At 39.0% G+C, this 22,749-nt stretch overlaps 2 protein-coding genes across 6 annotated transcripts; both read right to left on the bottom strand.

The window, feature by feature from the left end:
- Positions 1-210: 210 nt before the first annotated feature.
- mybl2a (v-myb avian myeloblastosis viral oncogene homolog-like 2a) lies at positions 211-8,649 on the bottom strand. Of its 3 annotated transcripts, XM_068335238.1 has the most exons (13): positions 8,588-8,649; positions 8,345-8,420; positions 6,550-6,652; positions 6,178-6,249; positions 5,906-5,998; positions 5,464-5,684; positions 5,264-5,384; positions 4,891-4,941; positions 4,128-4,360; positions 3,166-3,862; positions 2,673-2,915; positions 2,240-2,440; positions 211-2,065 (listed from the first exon to the last, which is right to left on the bottom strand). In XM_068335238.1, the coding sequence occupies exons 3-13, from the start codon at positions 6,649-6,651 to the stop codon at positions 1,469-1,471; spliced, it is 2,631 nt and encodes an 876-aa protein (XP_068191339.1). In that variant the 5' UTR covers position 6,652; positions 8,345-8,420; positions 8,588-8,649; the 3' UTR covers positions 211-1,468. The 3 variants fall into 3 exon arrangements, with proteins under 3 accessions (XP_068191339.1, XP_068191354.1, XP_068191346.1); XM_068335253.1 differs by lacking the exon at positions 4,891-4,941; XM_068335245.1 differs by lacking the exons at positions 8,345-8,420; positions 8,588-8,649 and adding an exon at positions 7,927-8,007.
- Positions 8,650-12,426: 3,777 nt separating this feature from the next.
- Positions 12,427-22,277, bottom strand: sgk2a (serum/glucocorticoid regulated kinase 2a). Of its 3 annotated transcripts, XM_068341493.1 has the most exons (14): positions 22,101-22,277; positions 20,678-20,810; positions 20,036-20,094; positions 19,751-19,808; positions 19,047-19,130; positions 18,232-18,363; positions 17,550-17,662; positions 16,981-17,017; positions 16,758-16,844; positions 16,538-16,633; positions 16,007-16,162; positions 15,622-15,711; positions 15,412-15,474; positions 12,427-14,400 (listed from the first exon to the last, which is right to left on the bottom strand). In XM_068341493.1, exons 2-14 carry the CDS (start codon positions 20,696-20,698, stop codon positions 14,353-14,355), a joined length of 1,044 nt encoding a protein of 347 aa, XP_068197594.1. In that variant the 5' UTR covers positions 20,699-20,810; positions 22,101-22,277; the 3' UTR covers positions 12,427-14,352. The 3 variants fall into 3 exon arrangements, with proteins under 3 accessions (XP_068197594.1, XP_068197576.1, XP_068197585.1); XM_068341475.1 differs by having other exon boundaries at positions 12,428-15,474; positions 22,101-22,274; XM_068341484.1 differs by having other exon boundaries at positions 12,428-15,474; positions 20,678-20,745; positions 22,101-22,274.
- Between the last annotated feature and the right edge of the window lie 472 nt (positions 22,278-22,749).

Below are 22,749 nucleotides of genomic sequence, written 5' to 3'. Positions count from 1 at the left end.
ATCTTCCTTTGCCCAATATTCTTAAGCTTTCTTATGGACAATTGAACTAGTGATTCCAGACATTTCCATGAAAATGTGTCAATGTAAGTTTGACTGCAACAACTTGCTGAGTGTTATTTCTCTATCGTGGTAATTTTATTGGTCAGTTCTTATTATTTTTATTCTTTTCCTTCTCATACACTCTGGATAAACAACCAAATTGGTTTTTGAAATTAGCTTTTTATTTTTTTGAAAGCAACTCTGACAGCTCAGATGGTACATGGTAAAAAAAAACACATCAACATTGGAATTACAAATTTTGGGAATTAGGAAAGTATACTCAGACAAGTTCCCAATAATGGTTTTGTACAAAACCAACTTCATTGCAATCTTTGGATAATTTCATGTCAAGACAGAGGAGGTCAACCGACATGCTAATTTTGGGGTTCCTTACTACCATATGAACCATCATTACTAAGTAACTAGTTAATTGTTGCTGAATTTCAAATTTAGCTACTTTAAAATCTATGTCCATTGTCAAACTAAGATGCAAAACAATCAGCACCCATCATACATTAGTTAAAAACAAAGGCAGCTCAAAAAACATTTAAGGATCTTTCATGTAATATTCAATCATTCCTGACCACATATGAAATAAAAATAAATAGGAAAGACTAAACAAACACTTAACAAAACTTTGTAAATGTGCAGTTCAGTTTACTGACCAACAAACAACAAAACGTACAATCTTCACTCATAGTTGCACATCATACAAAATAAATTAATAGTATCGAAAAGCTCGCAAAAACACACAACCATTTTCAGTAACCAGTAATATAAATTCACCATAAACATGGGGTGATGCATAGAGCTGGAACATCTTTCAACTTTTATGAATTGAATTGCGTTTTGTTTCAATTAAGAGTCAAAGCCTGTTATTTACAAAGTCAGAAAATCTTAAATCCAACACTTAATCATGCTTACACATTTTTTTCTCCTGTGACTCGAACAAGTTTGCAGCTGTAAACAAATAGGACATTATTCCTTATCATTATTCTGGGCTGCAGTGTCTGAAGGCATCTTAACTTATCATCCAGATTACACTTCAGATCAAATACAAAATGTCTTTATTACATATAGAATTGTTTGGGGATAGTTGTTCAGTTACATTGTGTGATTTGAGAAGAAAAGCTTCCTTTCACACAAGTTATACAAACTCACTATAATCAGAAGTCCAGCGAGACACTTTCTGATCCAACTATTCTCATTTTTAATATATTATTAAAATACTTGGCTGATGTGGACAAATCCTCCAAATAAATTATGCTATCATTACCAATTGTTTTAATTTCATGTTTGAAGAAACTTTACTGAGGGGCATCTAGTCACATGAATAGTGTGCTGTGGGTCCAAGTGTGCTACATTTTCCAATATGGAATTATTCCAAGACATAATAAAGAGAAATGAAACTTAATTCCAACTTGAATTGTCAATGTTTGGTCACACAGTTTTGCTTTTTAACTGTCTTTGCCTTGAAATTGTTTTTGTACAGAAGAAGTCTCTCAGTGGTATGAGGTGGCAAGTGGTTCCTCTTGGCTCTTAGAATAGACGCTGCCATTGGACACAGACGGTCAAAGCCCCCGGAGGTGGCCGGTACAGCCAGAAGCTTCTTGGCGATACTCTGGAGCCGGGGGAACCGACTGGCAGATTTCCAGTACAACAGGCTGGAGTTGTTTTCCAGCGGTGCTTCTGATAGGTAGCGATCAAGCTCGGACAACTTCAAGGTCTTTGCAGGTGGCTGCAGGAAGTTAAAGATAGACTTGCGCTTAAGGTTGCTTTCTCCAATTCCATTGCAGCTGTTATCATCCGAACTGAAAGCAGATGCCTCTGTCAGCATGTCAGTCTCCTCTTCTCTATTCTGCTCATTATTCAGCTCTTTGCTTGCCTGGTCTTCATCTACCTCTGCAGAAGGGGAGGTCGAGGCCTCCATACTTCTTAATGCAGTTTCCACAATGGCGCAAGCTTCAGACTTAGATGGTGGATTTAGGAAACCAGTGTTGTCCTCAAGACTGGTGTCAGAAAATGGCTGAAAAGAAAGTTTTTTGAGATTTTTATTCTGAGGGTGGAGAAGTAAGATGTGTAGTGTTTTCTTTGAGATACTCAAAGATATAACATATCACTGTGCATTAATACATAATGGACATGAAATGCTGTTTAATACAGCAAACAAAACAACCATGTCTGTTGTCCATTCCAGTACCTGTAGTTTTATCCCAGGGTTGAGCACTGAAGCTAGTATCTTGTCCTTCTGGTGAATCAGTGTTTGGAAGTGCTTGTGCAGGCCTGTGCGAAGGGCCTTGTTGAAGTGAGTGTAGTTAGTGGTGAGGCTCTCCAAGGTCTTGTCAAGACCAACAAGGGAAGGTATTATATACGAGTAGGTTAGTCCATTTCCTTGCAGGACCTGCATTAGAAGAAAATGACGAGCATTATCTTAACATGAGACAAAATTTCTATGAGAAGTTCAAGATATAAAAAATCTGCTGCACTCTACATAAAAACATGGAACAAACCTTTCTATTAATAGAAAGATTTAATATTCCCCCAAACAATGGTAGTATCTGATGTGTTCTTCATAAAGCACACATCCTTCATTGAAGATTTTCATATGAAGTTTTCATTAGATATCTTTTTACCTGCAAGGCCTCCTCAAAGGGCTCAAGGTGAGCCAGGATGTCAATCACTTGATCCCTCTTGACCATAACCAGAGGCGGCGCACTCGATGTGTCCAAAGCCTCGATGCGAGCCTGAGCTAGAATGATCATGGTGGCGCTCCAGGCAGACTCTTGCACCATACGGCGTAAAGACAGCAACATGGCATTCCAACGCCAGTTACTTGATGAAGGGCACAGGGACACATTGTACTCCTTCATCAAAGCCTAATCAATGAAATTATTAGAAAAAAAAAGAGACCAATTTTAAACAATTCAAGAAATGAATACTTCATGTACCTTTAAATCATCTTTGAAAATCAGTATGTATCTGCATACAACGAAAAACAAACATCTCTGTCATGTGTGCGAGCATAGAAATATTTTTGTAAAGCGTTCTGACAAACAAAAAACAATACACTTCAGAGTAAACTATGCTTGCAACATAAACTCTGAGGTGTTTGTTAATTTTTCTTACCTCACTCCAGTAGGCGTTGCTCCTAAAAAAAGCCACCACATTGTGGACCTGCAAAAGCAGGTTTTCAACAACCCTGGAGTTCTTCAGTGCTTCTTTAATCACAAGCTGCAGCATGTTGGCCACACAGGTGGTCTGTGTTCCAAAGTTGATCTCCGAAAAAGGAGATTCTGTATCAGACATCTGGTTTGAAAGATATGCCACCATTTCATCTTTGTCCATCTCTGCCCTGTTGTATGAACACATGATCTTGTAATCGCAAAACAGGTTGCTCCGTGTCAGGGTTACTTTGGCCTTGTTGGTGAGTACATAGCCAATGCTGGGTGGTAAGATGCCGAAGCTCAGCATCACACCTTCAAGCTCATTGGCCACAGCGGTACTAACATTTTTGTTGCTGAGGTGACGAAATGCCACAATGGGACGGCGGACCTGCCAGGAATCACTGATAAAGTGGAGTTGAACGACGATAATGAGCTCCTCTGCTGGTTTAGATTGATTCCCTGCCCAGAGGTCTAGGGTGACATGAATTGCATTATCTTTGTTTTTCGCAAAGCAAGCTTTAAGGTCACGGATAAGTTGAGGCTTGAAGGTTCTCTCCACTTCATCGTAGAGTTGCTGGCCCAAAACACGCTGAGAAAGCCTGTGGTATTCAGGGACGATCGTATTCATGAATGACCTGAAGCCTACGCCTTCAACAAAACTGTGGGGAACAAAAAGAATTAGTTTGCATGGTGACTTAATGATGACATGTTGGCTGAATGTTTCAAACTAATGACGATATACATAAACATAGAAACAACAACTTTTCTTCACCTGCCTAAATATAACAAATGCACAGAAGTAATTGTGGTCTGAGCTGTGTTTGGTAAAGGAATACCACCCACAGATTGCTGAGCAAAAGTTGGGCACAGTAAAGAGTTTGCACAAAATAACAACACTGTAAAGTAACTAGCAGAATAAGGCACCTGAGCGGCAACATATCTTCAGCGACCATCCTCAGAGCTGCATTAGCAAACTTTTCGTGGTCCACTGGTGCAGCACCTGAGCTGGAGCTGGGACTGGAACTAGAACTTGGACGTAAAGGGGGACTTGGGGAGGAGAACTCTCTAGTGGACGCTGATGATTGTGGAGGCGGAACAACTGTCACCTGCTTGAGTTTTTGAGGCTCGTTCAGCTTCTTCTCTTTCTCTGGAGCTGCCTGCAGCAAAGACAAAATATGATGTTGAAACTTATCAGCTAAACTTAAAAAAAATATTAATATTGAGACTGAGCACACTGTAGATCACACTTTGTTAGTTCAAAATGTATGCATATACAGTATATAGTGTATACAGGCCCATACCACACAAACACAAAGGACTTGTAAGCATGCAGTGGAGGTGGGTGGGGTGGAGAGTGACAGGCAGCTTCACTGTGGTGTGCCCCTAATGAGCAGCTTATAAAGGGGACGGCGTCTTGCTCAAAGGCGCCTCGGCAGTGCTCGCTTTGAAGTGTGAGTTGACACCTTCCACTGTCGGCTCACACTCCGAAGTGACTGGGCGGGAGTGGGAATCGAACCGCCAATCTTGTGATAATTGGACGACCCGCTCTACCGCTGAGCAACTGCTGCCCATATTTAGTCACACATCCAAGAGACTGGTAGTTAAACTATAGTTGGGCTTTAAAATCTGAATGATTCTACTGAGTATGTAAAAGAGATCAGAAGGAAAACATCTATAGTAAGCTTACCACATGACCTACTGGGTCAGTGTCTAATACAACGTCACACTTGAAGTCAACCTATCAAACACAATGTCAGTGGACAGTGAACAATAATATTTTAATGCAAATATTAAAAAAACACCACAGCATTTCTGTCATTAATAATTGAACCAACAGACCACATTTTAAATAGTATGGCTGTAGACTTTTAAAAAATGCAGCAAGGAGCTTTATCCTTGTATTTTGCAATCAAAGTGTAATAAACAGACATTTTACTTGTAAACCTACTATCTATTAAAATTTTGCTAACAATGAGTAACAAAAGCATTTGTGAAAATAGTTGAAATGTGATTGAAACATTGAGCCTGACATACAAAGCTTATCTCAGTAAGTACTGTACCTCTCCTTCCATAAACTGTTGAATATCAAGCGAAATGCTGTCAGTTTCATCTTTGTAAAGGCCAATCTCTACTTTACGTCTGATGGTGCTATGCCAGCGGTTTTTCACAGAATTATCAGTCCTGAAAGAAGAATCCCACATGAACCATGACATAAACATTCTAAATATTTCTGCAACTAAAGCATTGCTAATCGACTCACCTTCCAGGGAGCAGCCTTGCAATTTCAGCCCACCGATTCCCCATAAGGGTCTGGGCTTTGTAAATGATAAGATCTTCTTCATTGGTCCAGGAGCTTTTTTTGACAAGCGGATCAAGGTGGTTGTGCCAGCGTTCACGACACTGTTTTCCCACTCGTCCAGTCAGGTGCTTGGCGATCAAAGGCCATTGTCTGAGGCCATACTTGCCCACCAGCTCCACAATCTGTCAGAACAAATCATTAGTAAACAAAGGAAACATGTGTTGAAGCCAAATCTACAGTCACATATTTTGAAGTACATACATATAATACATACATAAAATCACATATTACACTCTTACATACACATCTGTATGTATGTACGAGTGTAAAGACAACCTCCCTGTAGGGGGATCATTAAAGAGGACTTTCTTTCTGTCTCCTTTCTTTTCTATAATTTTTTCACCTTGTCATCTTCCTCTTTGGACCAGAAGCCTCTGACTCTTTCAGGATCCACATGCTCTTTCCACCGTCGCATACACTGTATTGCTGTTCGCCCCTGTCAAAGCAAGAAGAAAAGGTTTCCAAGATGAAAATTATTCATGAAAGAAATATTTGTTAGAATTAAAAGTTCAACAGCATGAAAGGCACAACGTTGCAGGTCTTTGAGTTTCCTCAGTAAAACAACTCTAGACTCCTTCGTTCTAGCTTTCCCAAATGATTCTGCTGATAACTTACTGGCAAAAAACTGGATATGGAATTCCAGTCCTTTTTTCCAAAGTTGCTGATCAGGATTTTGAGATTTTCATCCTAGAGAAAAATCAAGTCAATTCATACAAGCTTTAAGGACAGCTTTCAACCACAAGTAAACATGAACTCACACCATTTCTGTTGATATTATCTGGCAATTAAATCCATCAACAAAAACATCTGAAACAATTTAAGAAATAGTTCACGGCTCTGCCTTAGAAGTTCTGACTTCTTTTCATGCATCATGACATTTCACTTAATGTAATCAACTACACACACACTTACTACAAACATCATCTGACTGGAATGTGTTCAATAATCGTATCAGCGTGCTTTACAGACAGCAGTGTTTTGACTCACCTCTTCCTGAGTCCAATTACAGTCAGGCTTACTACCATCACTCTTCTCTCCTGTGTCTGAGTCAGTGTCAAAGGACTTATTACTATCCCCACTTTCTTCCATACTGCAACCAAACACACAACCAATAAATAAATACTTAAGACCAAACTTCAATAGATTTTCAAAAGTGAAATGACAATCAAGACTAATTCTAATTTTGGAAAGCAGAGTTTACATTTATTAATTATTTTATGTTTATAGTAACATATGGTTGATGTAGAAAATATAATCAACTCTACTTTAATTACTGTATATACTGTAGGTCTCAGTGTTCTGCAATGCTTGAATGATTTATGAAGATGCATTTTTGTCATTTCTGTGTGACAAAACTACAAATATTTTAGGTTAATGAACGGATTAAGTTTTTAAAAAAATATTTATTTTAACGTTGAGTCCTAACTGTACTCCTGAAGTTTTTTAACAGGTCTAATAATTGTTATATTACGCCTGACATGCCCAGGAAATGCATTTGTCCCTTGAATATAAAGATAGGTGTTTGACTGAAGGACTTTGCATATAATTCTGACGTTCCTTGCGATGTTTCGCATTGGCATGTGACTTTTTTTTAAATTAATATTATCAAATTTTGTAATTACATTATTGTGATGTACTTCTTCTTTTGATCTCCATTTTTCCTTTTTACAAAGCTGTAGAAATATTTCTGGATTTCTCTGTAGGGCGGCTTTGCTTTAGTTCAACGCCTTCCTATTTGAATAAAACAGGTGCATGTCAAAAAAAAAAAAATCTTCCAAAGTGGCTTCAACAACAGTAACTGGACTTTTGCATCAGACTTTTCAGCTGAATAAATAGAAGACCCGAAATGGTTCAGTTTTTGTGGCCACTTTGTCTGATCTAACACCTGCCACACACCCTACTTTTACAAAGACAACAATGGCACGTTTTGGTTGACACTGCTAGCCGAGTATAATATGAATACAGTACACAGGTTCGAAATGGCAGTGGGGTTAATATTATGGTGTTGTGAATATTTTGCAGTAAAAGCAAGCAGATCCCAAGTTAAACTTTACCAACCTTGACCAATAATGTGGAATCCAGTTAGTAAAAATGATTAAAAATAATAATAATTAGATGACGAGACTGGTGTGCTATGTTGCCTTCCCACACATTATTCAACAGGCAATATGCCCGACAGCCCCGAGCTAGCTCTGATGGCAAAAGAGAAGCTGTTTGGTCTGTATTAGCTGCTAAAATCCAAATTAATGATTATAAATGCTAAACTTTTCACGATATAACTTGAGCGTACGTTTGATAACTCTTGAAACAGGTTTGTTTGTGATTAATGTGTTAAAATTGAGTTAAAAAAAATCATGAACTCACGTCCCAACTTGAATGCAACTTCGAGTTAGCCAATTTAGCAAAAAGGTTCCAAACACGCTTAAGGGAAACGTACGTTAGTTCAGAAAGTACAGCGCCTACTAGCGGCCCGTGAAGGCAAATGTAACGAACCTGCCCGCCTCCTCCTAAAACAGGAACTGAACAGGATGAGCGGTTCAGGGTGATGTCGGTCTCAGCTAATGCGTGAGGAATGTAACTGACTTAACCATAAGGAGAACATAGAAACCCATATATTTACTAAAATATGATCAGGCTTTTTAAAATCTACAAGGGACAAAACAACGGACTCATACTTGTAAACAGTAAAATAAGTGTATTGGTTTGATCTGAAGTCTCTTTCAGACGTCCATAAGGGGAAGGGCACAAACACAAGTTTTTTTCCGTAACATTTTCCACGTACCTGAATGCTCCCCAGTTACCCGCGCGACGCTCGTCTCTCGCTCCACTCTAACGCTGACGAAAGTTCTTTCTCTGCGCTGAGAGCAGGAATACCAAACAGTGAAAACAGAGCGGGTTTTGTTGTTTTTTTTCATTAATAAGGTTACAGTAAAACGTGAATGACACGATTATTTAAATCTCACTACAGTTACTCGTCCAACGACAGGCATTGATGAATTTTGAATTGTAAGCAATCGAAATTTACCCGGGACTCAAGCTCAGAGGGTCTGTTCAAGAAGATCACGGTTGTTGTGTAACACAGTTTCCGGAAACGCTGCTTAACCGACACGAGTAACCGACACTAACGGCTGTTGACGACGTTGAGGTGTCACAATGACTTTAGAAAATGTCCCTACCATATGGAATAACAAATATGTATCAGAAGAGTCACAATAAACATTTTTTACATTTTGTGGTAGATAAACGATAATTCACTAATCATTGGATTGCTAACCAATTAATGCTAGGCGAGCAGCTAAACTTTGCTTAATCCTTATAAAGTGTGACTTGTGATGTGTTTAATTTTTTTTTTTTAAAGAAAACACCATGTTGTGCTGCCCCACTACAAATATGCTTTGATGTCTTTTAGAGTTTTCAAAAAATAGTTGCAGTTAAATATTTTAGAAATGATGATGAGCAGTCACATAATGGTCCACAATGCTCTCATTTCTCTCTCATGTGTATTGAAACAGCATAACATGCTAACACAGTAAATAATTCAATACCCACGAAAGAAAATTGAAGCAGAGAGTTTGCGATGTGTTGTGGGCTAACAGCTGAAAATAAATATATATAGTTCAACAACATGTAATAATGCAATATGTGCAAGAAAAATGTTCATTTTGTGTAGTTTTGTTGTAATTGCTTTGTTTAAAATTACCCCCATGAGCTCAAATATTGCAGACTCATGATTTATACAACTTTGAATATATACAAACTATGATCCTTATGCAGCATAATTTTACTACTTGTGTTTTGTGTTTCAAGTTGTAAGCCTGACAATTTGATCATTCTAGGTCTTCCTTCCTCATGATAGCTTTGATGTTAGCACATTTCATGTTGTTTTTTTCCTGGCTATGTGTTTAGCCTCAATGTTTTGTTACATCCCGCTTCAAAGCAGGGATGTATTTTAATTGTCAGTGTTTGTGTGTTCTTCCGTTTGTTCATCCATTCCTTCGTTTGTCCACCAGATATCTCCGCAACTGTTGCAGATAGAAAGCTGAAACAAAAAGCACATTCCTTGGGTGGCAAAGGCGATGAAAATGAGAGGATGACCTTGACCTTGAGAAAACTAGGTGAAGGTCAAATTTAAACTTTTGTACACTCAGGAACCGGATAAGATAGAAAGATGGGGGAGAAGGCCAGTGTGAGTAAGACCAGAGATCACAGCTAGTGCTTTGATCTACATATGCACTAGCTTTGATCTATGGTCAAAGCTAGTGCATACCTTTGACCCTGACCTACCCTTAAAGCAGTAGTTCTTAAACTTATTGGAGGTACCGTACCCTGCCTGCTTCATATGGTCATTCACCGAACCCTTCTTTAGTAAAAAAAAACTAAACTTCTTTTTTTAATTTTTCAAATTGAAGACATAAGTATATGTTTTACTGGTGTATTTAATGAATTGTGCATTAATGCCACCTTTTTCAAAGAACAAAACCAGGACAGTGCATGAACTCAAATGAAATGACCTACCTGCAAATCAGTGTGACTTCTGCTGTTATTGAGAGACCAGTTCAGATATGTGTGGCTTCACCTTGACAAGTGCTACTCTAATGTCATTTTCACAGCAAACTCTGTTTCTTTTGTTTTCCATGCAGCTTCAGGAAGTGTTCCTTTATTTTTTCCAGTGTGAGACTAGAGTTGCTCAACTTGACACTGCAGATCATGCAGAACGCTGACTCCCATCACGTTCCGTTATACACTACATGTAAATTCACGTTGCACATATTCATCCGACCACTTTCTTTTTTGCTCAACATAGTTACTATGAATAAAAATATTAAGAGAGCAATCAGATGACGTACCATCATGACAGGCATAAATCGACTACTGAGTGCGCAAAATCCCCTGTAACACAGGTAGGCTAATCGATGCAGCGTGATCACCTGCAGCCAGTGATGGATAAGGGGGGCGTGTCGTCACGAATTGATACGATGTGTCAAACGTACACAGTGATTCGTATGTGTTCGGTTTTTGACCTCCGTCTCCGCCGAACCCCTGAGACCGACTCACTGAACCCCTAGGGTTCGATCGAGCCCAGGTTAAGAACCACTGACTTAAAGTAGGTGAGGGTAAGTTGCTGGATGTTTAAGTCTCTGACTGCCTTGTTCCATTTAGTTTTGGTTTATGAAACCTACTTTGTTTCTCATTCCTGACACAGCACCTGTGATCTCTCTCCAAAGCTAAAAAAAAATGTTACTCCTATTAAGGAGTCACATCTTCCAAACATAATCTCATTGGTTCTCTTACAGCCATGTTTAGTTTGCCTGTTGAAGTATCCATCCATGTGTTGTCCTCGGTTTGACCGATAGATGGGGCAGTTGTGCAACAATGTTGATAGTGAACCGATGAACGTCGGACATGTATTCTTCTTTCCAGAATACATTGTTCGAGTCTTTATGACCTTAACAGACTCAACTAAGAGATCAAATAGGATGAATCTGATTGAAAATGAAGAAAAACCTTTAGGAATCACAAATCAACTGAGAGGTACTTCATCGGCTAGATGATGGAAATCTGGGAATAATGAACAGCAGAGCTCCAGACTTGTCTATTTGATGAAAAGTATTGGTTGGGAAGTGAAAATTGGTCTGAAAGCTCTTGAAAAGGTGCAAAATCATCCTCAATACTGTATATCTACATTTTTAGTATAGGTTATTGATAATAATAGAAGCCACTGCCCCTCTTTACTTTCATTCTCCCCCACTGTCTCTTATTTACTGAAGCCTGTGTTGATGGACTTCATAACAAAATCATAAATGTTACATATTTGGATGTTATATTGGTCATAATGTTTCGTGTTGCTGTGGTAAAATTTGAAGTGTGAGGCTTTGACCTCTGTCTTACACAGTCAAACTCAGCTGCCAAGTCAATACGGTATGTCACTTCTGTTTGTCTGGGTTAATAGATGTGTAATATTTGTTTGTTTGTTTTTTTACATTCTGAAGTGTTTTATCCATCATAAAATGTACTTTGCTGATGAATCAGACTGGGCAAACATTAATTAGTGTTGACTGGCATCAGTAACATGATGTGCAGAGCTGAAGTGTCTTTGGTGCCGAAGAGACTTTGATCCAGTATGAGCTCCTTCTCGTCAGTACATTACCTCTTCAAAAGTAAAAAAATATTGTTAGTCAAGTGTGTTTTAATATGATCTGATGTCACCTTCCTATTCTGTCGGTTAAGTAACTTCATTCAAATGTATTGAAGGTAAATATTATACTTTGAAACAGAGAGTTGACCTTTCAAGTTAGCCTTTAGAATCAAATAACTAAAATTATGCCGTAAGTTCCAAATATATAAATATATAAATCTAAAACATTAAATGTAGTCTCACATGCCACTGCTCATTCAAACTCTTCTGCACACAAATTTAACATCACTATTGATGTTTTTGTCCAAGTGTGTCTTTGTTTTGTCTTTGGTTAACAAAATCAATCGATAAATACAGTTTGGACACACACACACACACACACACACACACACACACACACACACACACACACACACACACACACACACACACACACACTTTGTATACCAACGTATCAAGTGGTCACGGAATCCCTGCTGTAAGGGCATTAAGAGGACTTGATGTGATCTACCATTAGATCTACCATGTGGCATTATAAACGCAATTGATTAATTAATAATATGCAAATAATTCAAACTCTGAACTCCTATTTAGAAGTGAAAAAGGTGTAAAATTGCGATGCATTAATGTGTGTTACACTCCGGAAAAAGGGGGGTAATTAAAATCACCAACGAGCGATGCCGTTTTCTTAATCCAGGTGTATAGTTTTATTAATTTTCACGTCCACATGACGCTCACCAACTTCTTCGTCTCTCTTTCGCTCTCCTTCCTCTTTTTTTTTTTTCACCAAACCCCGCGAAACTCTCTGGTCTGGTCGTAGACCAAACCAATCCATTTTCGCATGTACAGATCTAGACATTCTCAATCTAAACAATTATCATTGCATACAAACAGGTTGTCATATTGCAATAAACAAACTCCTGGAATGAACAATCAAAATAACATCGTTTTGTTTTCAAATAACAAATAAAAACAATGAAATAAACATCAATCATCATTACCATGTTCTTACACTGTGATAAATCCAAAATCAGTTAAAGTAATAAACATTTCTATCATGTTTGTTCAGTTCTCCTTGTACAAACTATGACCATATCATCAATTAAACAGTTCAATATTCCTAATGTACATCAATAAACACATATGCACATGTATGCTTTACCATTTGTACCATTTGTACCATAACAGCATTTCTAAAATCTTGGACTATTACTTTTTTTTTTTTTTTTGCTTTTTCCTTAACCCAAATCCTATCTCATCTTTATCTAAATTCTGCTTTATGTAACCCATTTTGCTAGACCATGTTGTGATATTTACTTTAGCATTTCAATATTCAGCTACAAGCTATTACACCCTATTATCATCTATTATACACTATTACATACTAGTACCTACTCACTGTTACGCACAATTACATGAGCAGTATTATTGTGTAATTTGGTTGGTGGAACAAGCTGTGGCTGCTTTGAATCATATTTCATCTACTTCATTCTTCGAAATATCTTTGAGTACAAATGGTAATGACTTAATGTTGTCACGTAGACAGACCAGGGTAGACTTTGATGTCGTCAACATGACCTGCAAACCCTTTATGGATGATCAAAAAATATACATACTTCTGTTGTGCACACATGTTAAATGAGTCATCCAAGAGAACACCCATTTGTTTTGACAGGCATGTGATTTATTAACACATTTCATATGAACACACACATACTATACATACAATCTAAATAGTTTCGGCATCAGGCCACTATGATGACCCAACAGTGTTTAACATTAGGCTCTCTGCTTACAAGATCAGTCAGTGAATAACAGCCTGACACACAGGGCCCTGGTTCCAGAAATAAACAGACACACAAGATCAGAGCAGCTCCTGTCAGAAGGATATCCATGAATGATGTCGGCCATAAAGAAGACTACGTTTACATTTCTGTTTATACGGAATACGAAGAGATTTCTCCTGTTGCTTGTTACATAGAAATTATTATGTCAATGAAATCAAAAGCTGTTTGTGAAATAAAAAAGAAAATGTTTTGTTTTAGAATTGGAATAGATGAGTTTCTTTATTATTGTGTGTGCAAAAAAACTTAAATGTGATCCCGAAAATATAATGACACATGATGTCAAGCACCATCAACCACCAACTTCATGTCTAATGCAGAGGCACATCCTGGTTAAACTAATATAATCAATTCGCATGTTAGTACGTAATCTGATTGCTAAGCTGCTACTGGGTATTTACAGATGGTATTTAACATGATATGAACTGTTTTTGAAGCACCGCAAAACAAAACTAATTAAAGTAACTGAATCCATTCTTCTATCTGTGGGTTTCATCCCAATTAAATCACAGACGACAAATAACAGTCCCCACCATAAACTGTCTTAATGTCCACACAGACATTAAAATGGTCCCAAATGGAACAGCCCAAATAGAACAGCTTCTAACATTAGGTCATCATCTTGAAATTAATTTTGATGCTGTTACATGATATGATGTGCAGGAACCCATTTACTGTTATACAAGGAATGCTTCTTTGGTGCCTTATTAAAATGTGGAAATTGCTTTTAAAATATAAAGCCAACATAGTATTGTTAGATCATGATTTTTTTTTTCCTCACATTTTTTTGCTGAGTTTGTTTGAGATTTTTCACTTTGTTTCCAGGATGACATCTCCTTGTTGAATGGAGTGGTGTACCTAGAGATTAAATGTTATGTTCACACAAGAAATATCATCACTATGAAAAAAATAGGTCATTGAGATACACAAACCTATGGTCTCTGTTAACCCACAGGTACAAAGCAAGTGCTATGGCAATCAGAAGTTGTTCGCAAGTTTCTCTTGACATATGTCCATTTATTTTATCTCTTGAGGGCTTTTTTATAGCTTTAGATGGGATTTATGGGACTACTATCAATTTGAGAAACAAAGTGTAAAGGTTCTACTTAACCTACTGGATTTTTTCTTACTATTTGTCCACATGTTGCTGCTTTTACATGGAATTGCATGATTTGCTATTCGTGAATAAAATAAAGATGTATTTTAACTTCAGCTTAACCTAATGTTTTATTGAATCATGCCATCACCATGATAAAAAGGAAAAATGAAGGAGCTTTTACTTTAGTTGAGTCTGTCTTAGTTCAGGAAAATATAGCTCTGTAGTTTATATGTACGCTGGAAGACAACTTTCACTTTTTTTCTATGCATATACAGTATGCAATACGATCATGTCTGCTCCTAACAGAATGCTAGGGTTAATTTATCCTCACATGCTGCTGATTGAAATGCAATTGAATGGAATAAAGGTGTTTGCCTTTGCTCCTGCATCTGGACACCTCTTCATGTGTGGTGAGAGGTTCAGGTAAATCATCACAACGAACAGACCTCCAGGAAAAAGTATTTATATTTTAACTGTCACATTACTGATAGCTTCCATTTCTGGTATAACCTCAAGCAGAACAATCTGAAAATCCCTGTACTAATAAATAGATGCCATCAAGGATTTTTTCATTTGCACATGAGTTCTTATTTTCATGAGCTCTTAACTGGGAGGAGGTGTGATCACTCGGTTCAGTGTGTCACCCTGGACAAACATTTGAACAAGTAATTCCCACTTCACAGAAAGCTTTCGTCATTGGCAACAAAGGAGAAACCATTGAAGGCATTGTTGGCGCTGGCGCTGGCATTGAACTCGGGGGTCCGACTCACCGAGTTAGGAACCATTTCTCTGGTGAACTCTGGATCAATATGCTGAGTGTCAGCTGGACCCCTCTGAAAGAGGAAAAACCTTTATGTGATGGACAATTGGGGGATTTCCTGTGACTGACATTTGGAGGGGTTGGGGGTTTATTAATATGTAGAGATATTTCAAAAGGCACACACAGCTGACAAAAGACAGGCATGGCAGAAGCTACTCACCACATTAGGGTTATAAGGAGGAATGATTCTTTTATGGTAAAGGTCATCCCAGTTGATCGGAGAGAAAAATATGTGGTTCTTAATTTCCAACTATACATAAAAGAAAAATAAGTTATTCGTGTGTTCCTACAATTTATTACTATACTGGCACATATGAGGAAAAGCTTTAACAGCAACATAATCATTATGTGGATTTAAATTATGAGAAACTTACAGTGGAATCTATCCTATCTTGCTACAGATGAGAGACAGACAGGGTACACCCTGGACATATTGCCAGCACATCACAGGGCCGAAAATAAGCCTAATGATGCTAATCTAACAGTCCTTTGCCCATTTGTCGAAAGATTAGACTAAAACCATCTTTTAGACGTAACACACTCACAAAGTCAGCGATGGCCCCCAGGCGTCTGTGCTGATCCTTCTGCAGAAGACCCACCAGCAGAGAGGTGATGGCGTTAGACTTCCCTGACGGCAGCAGCAGCGGCTTGTGGAGGATCCCGTCATACATTTCACCAACGTCAGAGCTGTAGAAAGGAGGCTGGAACACACACACACACACACACACACACACACACACACACACACACACACACACACACACACACACACACACACACAGATACAGTATGTTCATGATGTGTTAGCACGCTAATAATTGGTATGCACTGGGGCTAATGAGAATGTGAACAATTTCCTGGGAACAAATACTTTCTGGATACATTTAAATTTTGATTTAAATGGCGGCGCTAGGTGAGATGCTAATCACTGAATAACAACATCAGATGGGTCAACCTCCGGGGACTAGGAATCTACTAAGCTATTTCAGTTTGGACTGAGAGGATGAAACTGCCCGGGTACAAATGTTGTCTTTGCACACAACAAGTAGAAGACATGCAAACACTGCGAAACAGACCAGACTGTAGACCATCTCATACAGCACGGCTCCCAGACACCACCAGTCTACTGTCCTGTCATACGGTTCCTTACGGAGAACCTCCGGTGCTAAATACTGTGGAAGGGGATGGACGGACAGGATTAAAAACTTCATAGTAATTAATCCGCCAGTTTGTCTGCAAATTACAATAATAAGAGACATCTAGTTTTTCCAGTTTTTATAGCTACTTTTCACTCACTTCTGGAGTCCCACAGAAAGTTGTGGTGGTTCCCTCCGGCTCTATGCCTTCCTTACACAGCCCAAAATCTGTCAGCACCACATGGCCCTGTACGTACCACACACAAGCCAGGACTTTAACATGTCAGCCACACAAGCATAATTACAGTGACTGCTAAATGACCAAGACATGCTGTATGAAGGAGTTAAAGCTCACAGAAACACATATGTGGAATCAGACTCACCTGAAAGTCTAAGAGAATATTCTCTGGCTTCAGATCTCTACAACATACAAGATCAAAAGGAGATAGTGTAATAGTGTAATAAATAACAATTCAGGCCAATTGCCAAGGGATAGCTACCCTCAAAAGTGTATTCTGAATTAATATTTATCCAATCAGAACACTTAGTGTGTGTGGCTTGGCTTTGAGAAGACAAAAGCTGAGACATCCAACTTCTCTTGATCATAAAGTAACTAGTTGCCACTTTATTTGTGGTGCTCTGAGCACCATAATAAAACATCTAAAAAACAACAGCAATGTTTCTTGACACAGTTTAAATTTCTTAATTTTTCCTCTAATATTGTGGTAAGATGAATGCTTGTCTCTGACTACTGCTTGCTTCAAGAAGCACAAAACAAGTGCAATCCATGTCTGTTTGAACAGCAGGAATGAAGACAATTTTTACAGTGTATGTCCTCAAAACTCAGCAACTCACACCGAAACAATCTGCTTGGAAGACTACAGGAAAAAGTCTATGTATTAAATAATGAGGTGATGTGATCCTTTCACAAACCAGAGACCACAAGTCTGACCTGTAAACAATGTTGAGAGAGTGGAGATAGCCAATAGCACTCGCTACTTCCGCAGCGTAGAACCTCGCTCTGAGCTCTGAGAAACACCGCTCCCTTTGCAAATGGAAGAATAACTGCAGACAAACAGGATGAAAATTGAATATGAAATGAGAACAGACAATCCATGGAGAGGATGAGGGAGAAATATTTTTTTTAAAGAGTTGTTAGAGGGTAGAACAGAAAAATGAGGGGTGAAGAAACAGGAAATGTTTTGTCTGCAGGTTGCATGGCCAGTAGCTTGTCTCAAATATCATTACTTAATAGGACATTGTGATAGCACTCTGGTGTGTCCCAAACGAACAACAAGGAAGTAGACTGTACAGAAACAAAATGATAACTTAACGTAATGGCCTTTGATGAAGAGTTAGATGAAAGAAGAAGATACCACTACCACACCTCGTATTAACTTAGTCTAGCTTAGCATAAAGACTGGAAACAAGTAAAAAGAGCCAGTCTGGTCCTGTCCAATTATTTATGATTGTTAATTTATTAATAATTTTTGAGACACATTTCTAAATATCACTTATTATATCAATTTTCTGTATATTTATTTTTGTACTGATTCATCAATGTAGAGTCAAAACACATATGCATGCACACATGCATAAATAATTTCTGTATTTATTCTGTTTAAGACACATACCTCTCCCCCGTTCACATAGTCAAGGACAAAGTAAAGCTTCTCCGGTGTCTGGAAGGAGTAGTGCAGGCAAACCAGAAAAGGATGTTTTAGACTTTTCAGCAACACATTTCTCTCTGCCATAATGTTCTTTTGCTAAAGAGAGAAAAGAGGGGGAAGTTACAACCTTGGTTAATTTGTGGATATTAGATGACTCGCATAATCCCTTTCTCTCATGAGACCAAGCATATATGAGAAAAACAAAATCTCAAATTATAATCATAATTATCTGGTGAATAAGAAGCACATTAAACATCTGAAGCTTTCTGATGAAGATAATTTCATTGAAGCATCAGAAGGTTACAGCATGACTGCAGGAGAAACGCAGGTGGACATGTCCACTTCAGGAGAAGCAAACACTCCATATGAAAGTGTGTTTGATCAGATATTCTGTCAGAGAAGCGGTTCAGTTTATTTTCAGGGAGTTGTAAAGTTTGTCCTTTGTACAGAACAAACTAGAGATTAGATAAGATTCAGATCATAATGCTTGGTCTAAAAACTGTTTACTAATAACACTCAAAGATAATCACACGTTGTCCCCTTGGCTCATGTCGGGACATTTTCCACCTGAAACGCTCCAAATGCTTTTATCTATATCATCACCAAAGACACATTTTATTAATATTTTCAAGTGAAAGTAAAACCCTCCCTTAGCATTTGTGAAGTACAGTATTTAAATTAGGTTTGGTTTGTGTACAGTTTTCAGAATTTTCAGAACCTGAGAGGACGTCTGTGACTGAAACCAGGACAATTTTTCAGACGGGGACGATGGAGCTCACCTCTTTTTTCTTCAGGATGACTTTCTTCTGTAGAACTTTGACAGCGTAGAATTTGTTGTCGGCTTTGAGCTTAGCGAGCAGGACCTGCATGAAGGTTTGTTTGTGAGCGTTTTGTTTGGTAAACAGTCGGCGCCACCATCGCTGCTGTCAGGACCTTACATTAAACCCCTCTGAGAACTCAACAGATATATGATCTGTGGAAACAGATGACACTGAGAAATATGAGAAGCATGTTGATATTAAAAAAAAAAGAGCGGAGATGATCTCGTACCCACTGAACAGATTAGTGCGCATCTTTCAAGTAAAAAAAAAAGAGACCTGCCCACAAAGGAGAGAAATGGTTGATTGAAATCTGGGTGAACCACTCCTTTATTTCTGTTTATTTTTTGTATGCTGCTGTTCCATTGACTGGATGATGTTGAGGTAACCTCAGTGAGCTGTACAGTTAATGATTCATGACACAGGCAGCACATGTTGATCAGACAGAACTCCGCAGGTAGACTCTCTGACCCTGTCTGCAATGTCAGTAACAGCTAACTATCTCTCTACTTCTAGTTGTTTCTGTAACACAAAAACTCACCATTCAATCAGGGAATCTTCATCAGTGAATACATGACCCGGATGAGTTACAGTAAAGAAAGCTGAAGATGTATTCAACAAATTAGGTGTCAGATAGATCAATAAATAATTGATTTTATCGTTACCTTTCCAAAGGTCCCTTTGCCGATGACAGCCAAGAAGTCAAAGTCAGTGGGCCTGGCACTGCGACAAGAAGATGGAGTAATTATTAAAAGCTCTGAAGCTACAGACAAAAAAAATGCAGAATTTTAGTAACTACTATCACAAATATGCCCTTCTCTGTGCTTCCTGATATACCTTATAAAGATATGGTAGAATATAGATGGAGATAACAGGATCTATCTATAATCTGATCTCAGCGGAATAATTTCTTGAGTCTGACATACGATAGAGATCTATATGCTACTGACTGTGGGTTCGCTGATGGTCCAAGGTTGACATCATCAGGAGCAGAGGAGGACGCTAACCGCTGACAGAGGACAAACAAATGCAAAACAAGTCAACAAAAAAAAGAAAATTACACTGGACCATAACTTCATCAACACCAAGGCGTCACTCCACACAACTGAGTCTATGTGAATGTAAATAAAGGCTACTTCCCCACAAAAACATGGCAATATTTCACTCTATTCTAAGATAACACACAGGAATATGTGTCTGAATGGTTTTTATTCTATAACCTTTAGAATCTAAATCTGGTTGGGGGTTTTTTTCAGATTTTTTACTTTTAAGGGAATCGTGTGTCAGATTTGAGTGAACCCAAAGCAACAAACTGCTTCGACAAAGCTGAGAGATTGAACAGTCAAGGTGAGAAAGTTTCAATGGCACAACTTGCTCTTTATAAAGGTAAAGCAAATCAAAGACACACTCAAGTCTATCTGGAGAACAAATGTTTCCAGACAACTGTAACACAACAAAAATAGACAGCCTATTCGCCCGAAAGATAAAAACCAGATTGAGTTTCATGTTCACTAATGTAGTGTTATGACTCTTTAGTTATATAATCAGGACCACAGCTGATCCTCTGGATACAACAATTCAAATTCACTCACATCACAATGTGCCATGGCCATTATCCATTCCACTCGCCCGGGAGATTCAGCATCAGCGCCTGAAAGACCTGTGAGACGGACGGAGGAGCTGAAGGTCAACAGTCTGGGGCTCGAACCATCAGATCCCTTCAACCTGCACTCAACTCACAGACAAGAGTTCTATGTGATGAGAAGCTTCTGCTGTGTGTGTGTGTGTGTGTGTGTGTGTGTGTGTGTGTGTGTGTGTGTGTGTGTGTGTGTGTGTGTGTGTGTGTGTGTGTGTGTGTGTGTGCGTAGGATCCAGAGGAGCTGGTAGTTCGAGTTTTTAATCGTTTTCCGGCGCAAAACGCTGGAACAACAGAAACACAGAAGGACGTGGTGTGTGTGTGTGTGTGTGTGTGTGTGTGTGTGTGTGTGTGTGTGTGTTGCGGTGGTGAACATGTTTGTATTGTAAATATTGAAGTGTTATTCTCATATCTGTCAAAACACACAAGCTGTCACACCATCGCTTGTCAATTTATTGACCATATTAACTTTGAATTTACTGCAAACTTCTAGTGTTGATGTTGACATGTTGTATCAGTCGAGATCCATATGAAATCAATCAATCAATCAATATGAAAAACCAAAAATATTCTGCAAGAATTATAGACTAAGATCTGTCAATTTATGACCTCAAAAACGTAGGTTTAAATACAAAGATCCGTATTTTGTTCTTCTATAAATTAAACGCACCTCCTGAACGGACTGAAGTCAAGGTGAATTAATAACAGATGAAGGAATTTAAACGATCCTGAGAGTCATAAACTTTTCTTAACCCCCAACGATCTTCTACCGCCAGGTAAATGTACAATCCTTCCCAACAACACCGATGGAAGTTAAACCTCTGCTCAGCGCCTGGAGGTTTAATCTTAGAATTTACTCCATTAAATCATCTAAAAAATCCACCAGCAGTCAGCTGCGATCGGAGAAGCAGCTCCTCCGTCTCTGGCTTCAGGACCCCATTAATAAGAAACAGTTCGGAGAGAATCGATCGACAAGAAAAGAAAAAACTATGAATTAAACGGAAATGGTTGCTCAGAATAAATGTTATGGATCAATAAAAGATGAGTCTCCATACTTGCATCAGGAGATCATTAACCCGCGGTCATCATGAATTCCATATACAGTAGCAAGTGTCTAAGGTATCAGAATAGAACACATATTTCCATCATTAAAAAAACAATAACAACAACAACAACACTATTGATTTACTAACAAGTTGACCAGAACAACCCGGAAGAATAGTAAAGGATCGTTCAGGACAAACGTCCTGATCAATCAATCAGACGTCTATCAATAAACCGGTTACACGTTCAGTCCACCGGCAGAGAGGATCTGAGCTACAACAGCCCAGCACGCGGTGACCCGGGTTACCTGTGTGGAATTAGCGCAGTTGGCTCACCTGTGCGCAGAGCAGGAGACCCGCGTGCGGACGGTGGCTGGGCTCAGGTGGCTCGCGCCTGAAGCTGGTCTGAGGTCAGTTCCGTGTTTTTATTTTAGACCACAGAGGAAGGTCAAACCAATCATTGATGAAGAGTAGTGGCGCTTCAAACCGCACACACACTCACTGTGTGCGTTTGTGTGTGTGTGTGTGTGTGTGTGTGTGTGTGTGTGTGTGTGTGTGTGTGTGTGTGTGTGTGTGTGTGTGTGTGTGTGTGTGTGTGTGTGTGTGTGTGTGTGCCAAGATTTCTTAAGGATCCGACTTCCGCTATCTGCTTTTTCAAAATAATGTCCAGATGACATTTTGCACGCATCAGTTATATTTACGGTACTGATGACGTATGAGACAAGCGGCGCGGTGGCGCAGCGGGTAGCGCTGCCGCCGCACAGCGAGGCGGTTCACGGTTCGAATCCTGCTCTGTGCAGAGTTTGCATGATCTCCCCGTGTCTGCGTGGGTTCTCTCCGACTTCCTTTGCCGGTTCCAAATTGACCGTGTGCGTGTGTGGCGCTCTGTGGCGCACTGGCGTCGCGCCCAGAGTGTCCCCCGCCTCACGCCCCAAAACAAGCTGGGATGCAGCGGGCGGAGAAAATGAATGAAGGTACAACAATT

Source organism: Antennarius striatus, chromosome 2 (assembly GCF_040054535.1).
Source record: "Antennarius striatus isolate MH-2024 chromosome 2, ASM4005453v1, whole genome shotgun sequence".
NCBI classification, from domain to species: domain Eukaryota; kingdom Metazoa; phylum Chordata; class Actinopteri; order Lophiiformes; family Antennariidae; genus Antennarius; species Antennarius striatus.
This window is presented reverse-complemented; position numbering and strand designations above follow the sequence as displayed.

Coding starts and splice junctions, on each gene's coding strand:
- sgk2a (XM_068341475.1), bottom strand. CDS start 20,698: ATGGCCATGGCACATTGTGAT. Junction 19,809..20,035: donor GGACCATCAGCGAACCCACA/GTCAGTAGCATA, acceptor TTCTTGTCGCAG/TGCCAGGCCCACTGACTTTG. Junction 18,364..19,046: donor TCATCCTGAAGAAAAAAGAG/GTGAGCTCCATC, acceptor TTCTCTCTTTAG/CAAAAGAACATTATGGCAGA.
- mybl2a (XM_068335238.1), bottom strand. CDS start 6,651: ATGGAAGAAAGTGGGGATAGTAATAAGTCCTTTGACACTGACTCAGAC. Junction 4,942..5,263: donor AACAGTTTATGGAAGGAGAG/GTACAGTACTTA, acceptor TGTGTTTGATAG/GTTGACTTCAAGTGTGACGT. Junction 2,441..2,672: donor CCTTTGAGGAGGCCTTGCAG/GTAAAAAGATAT, acceptor CTTCTAATGCAG/GTCCTGCAAGGAAATGGACT.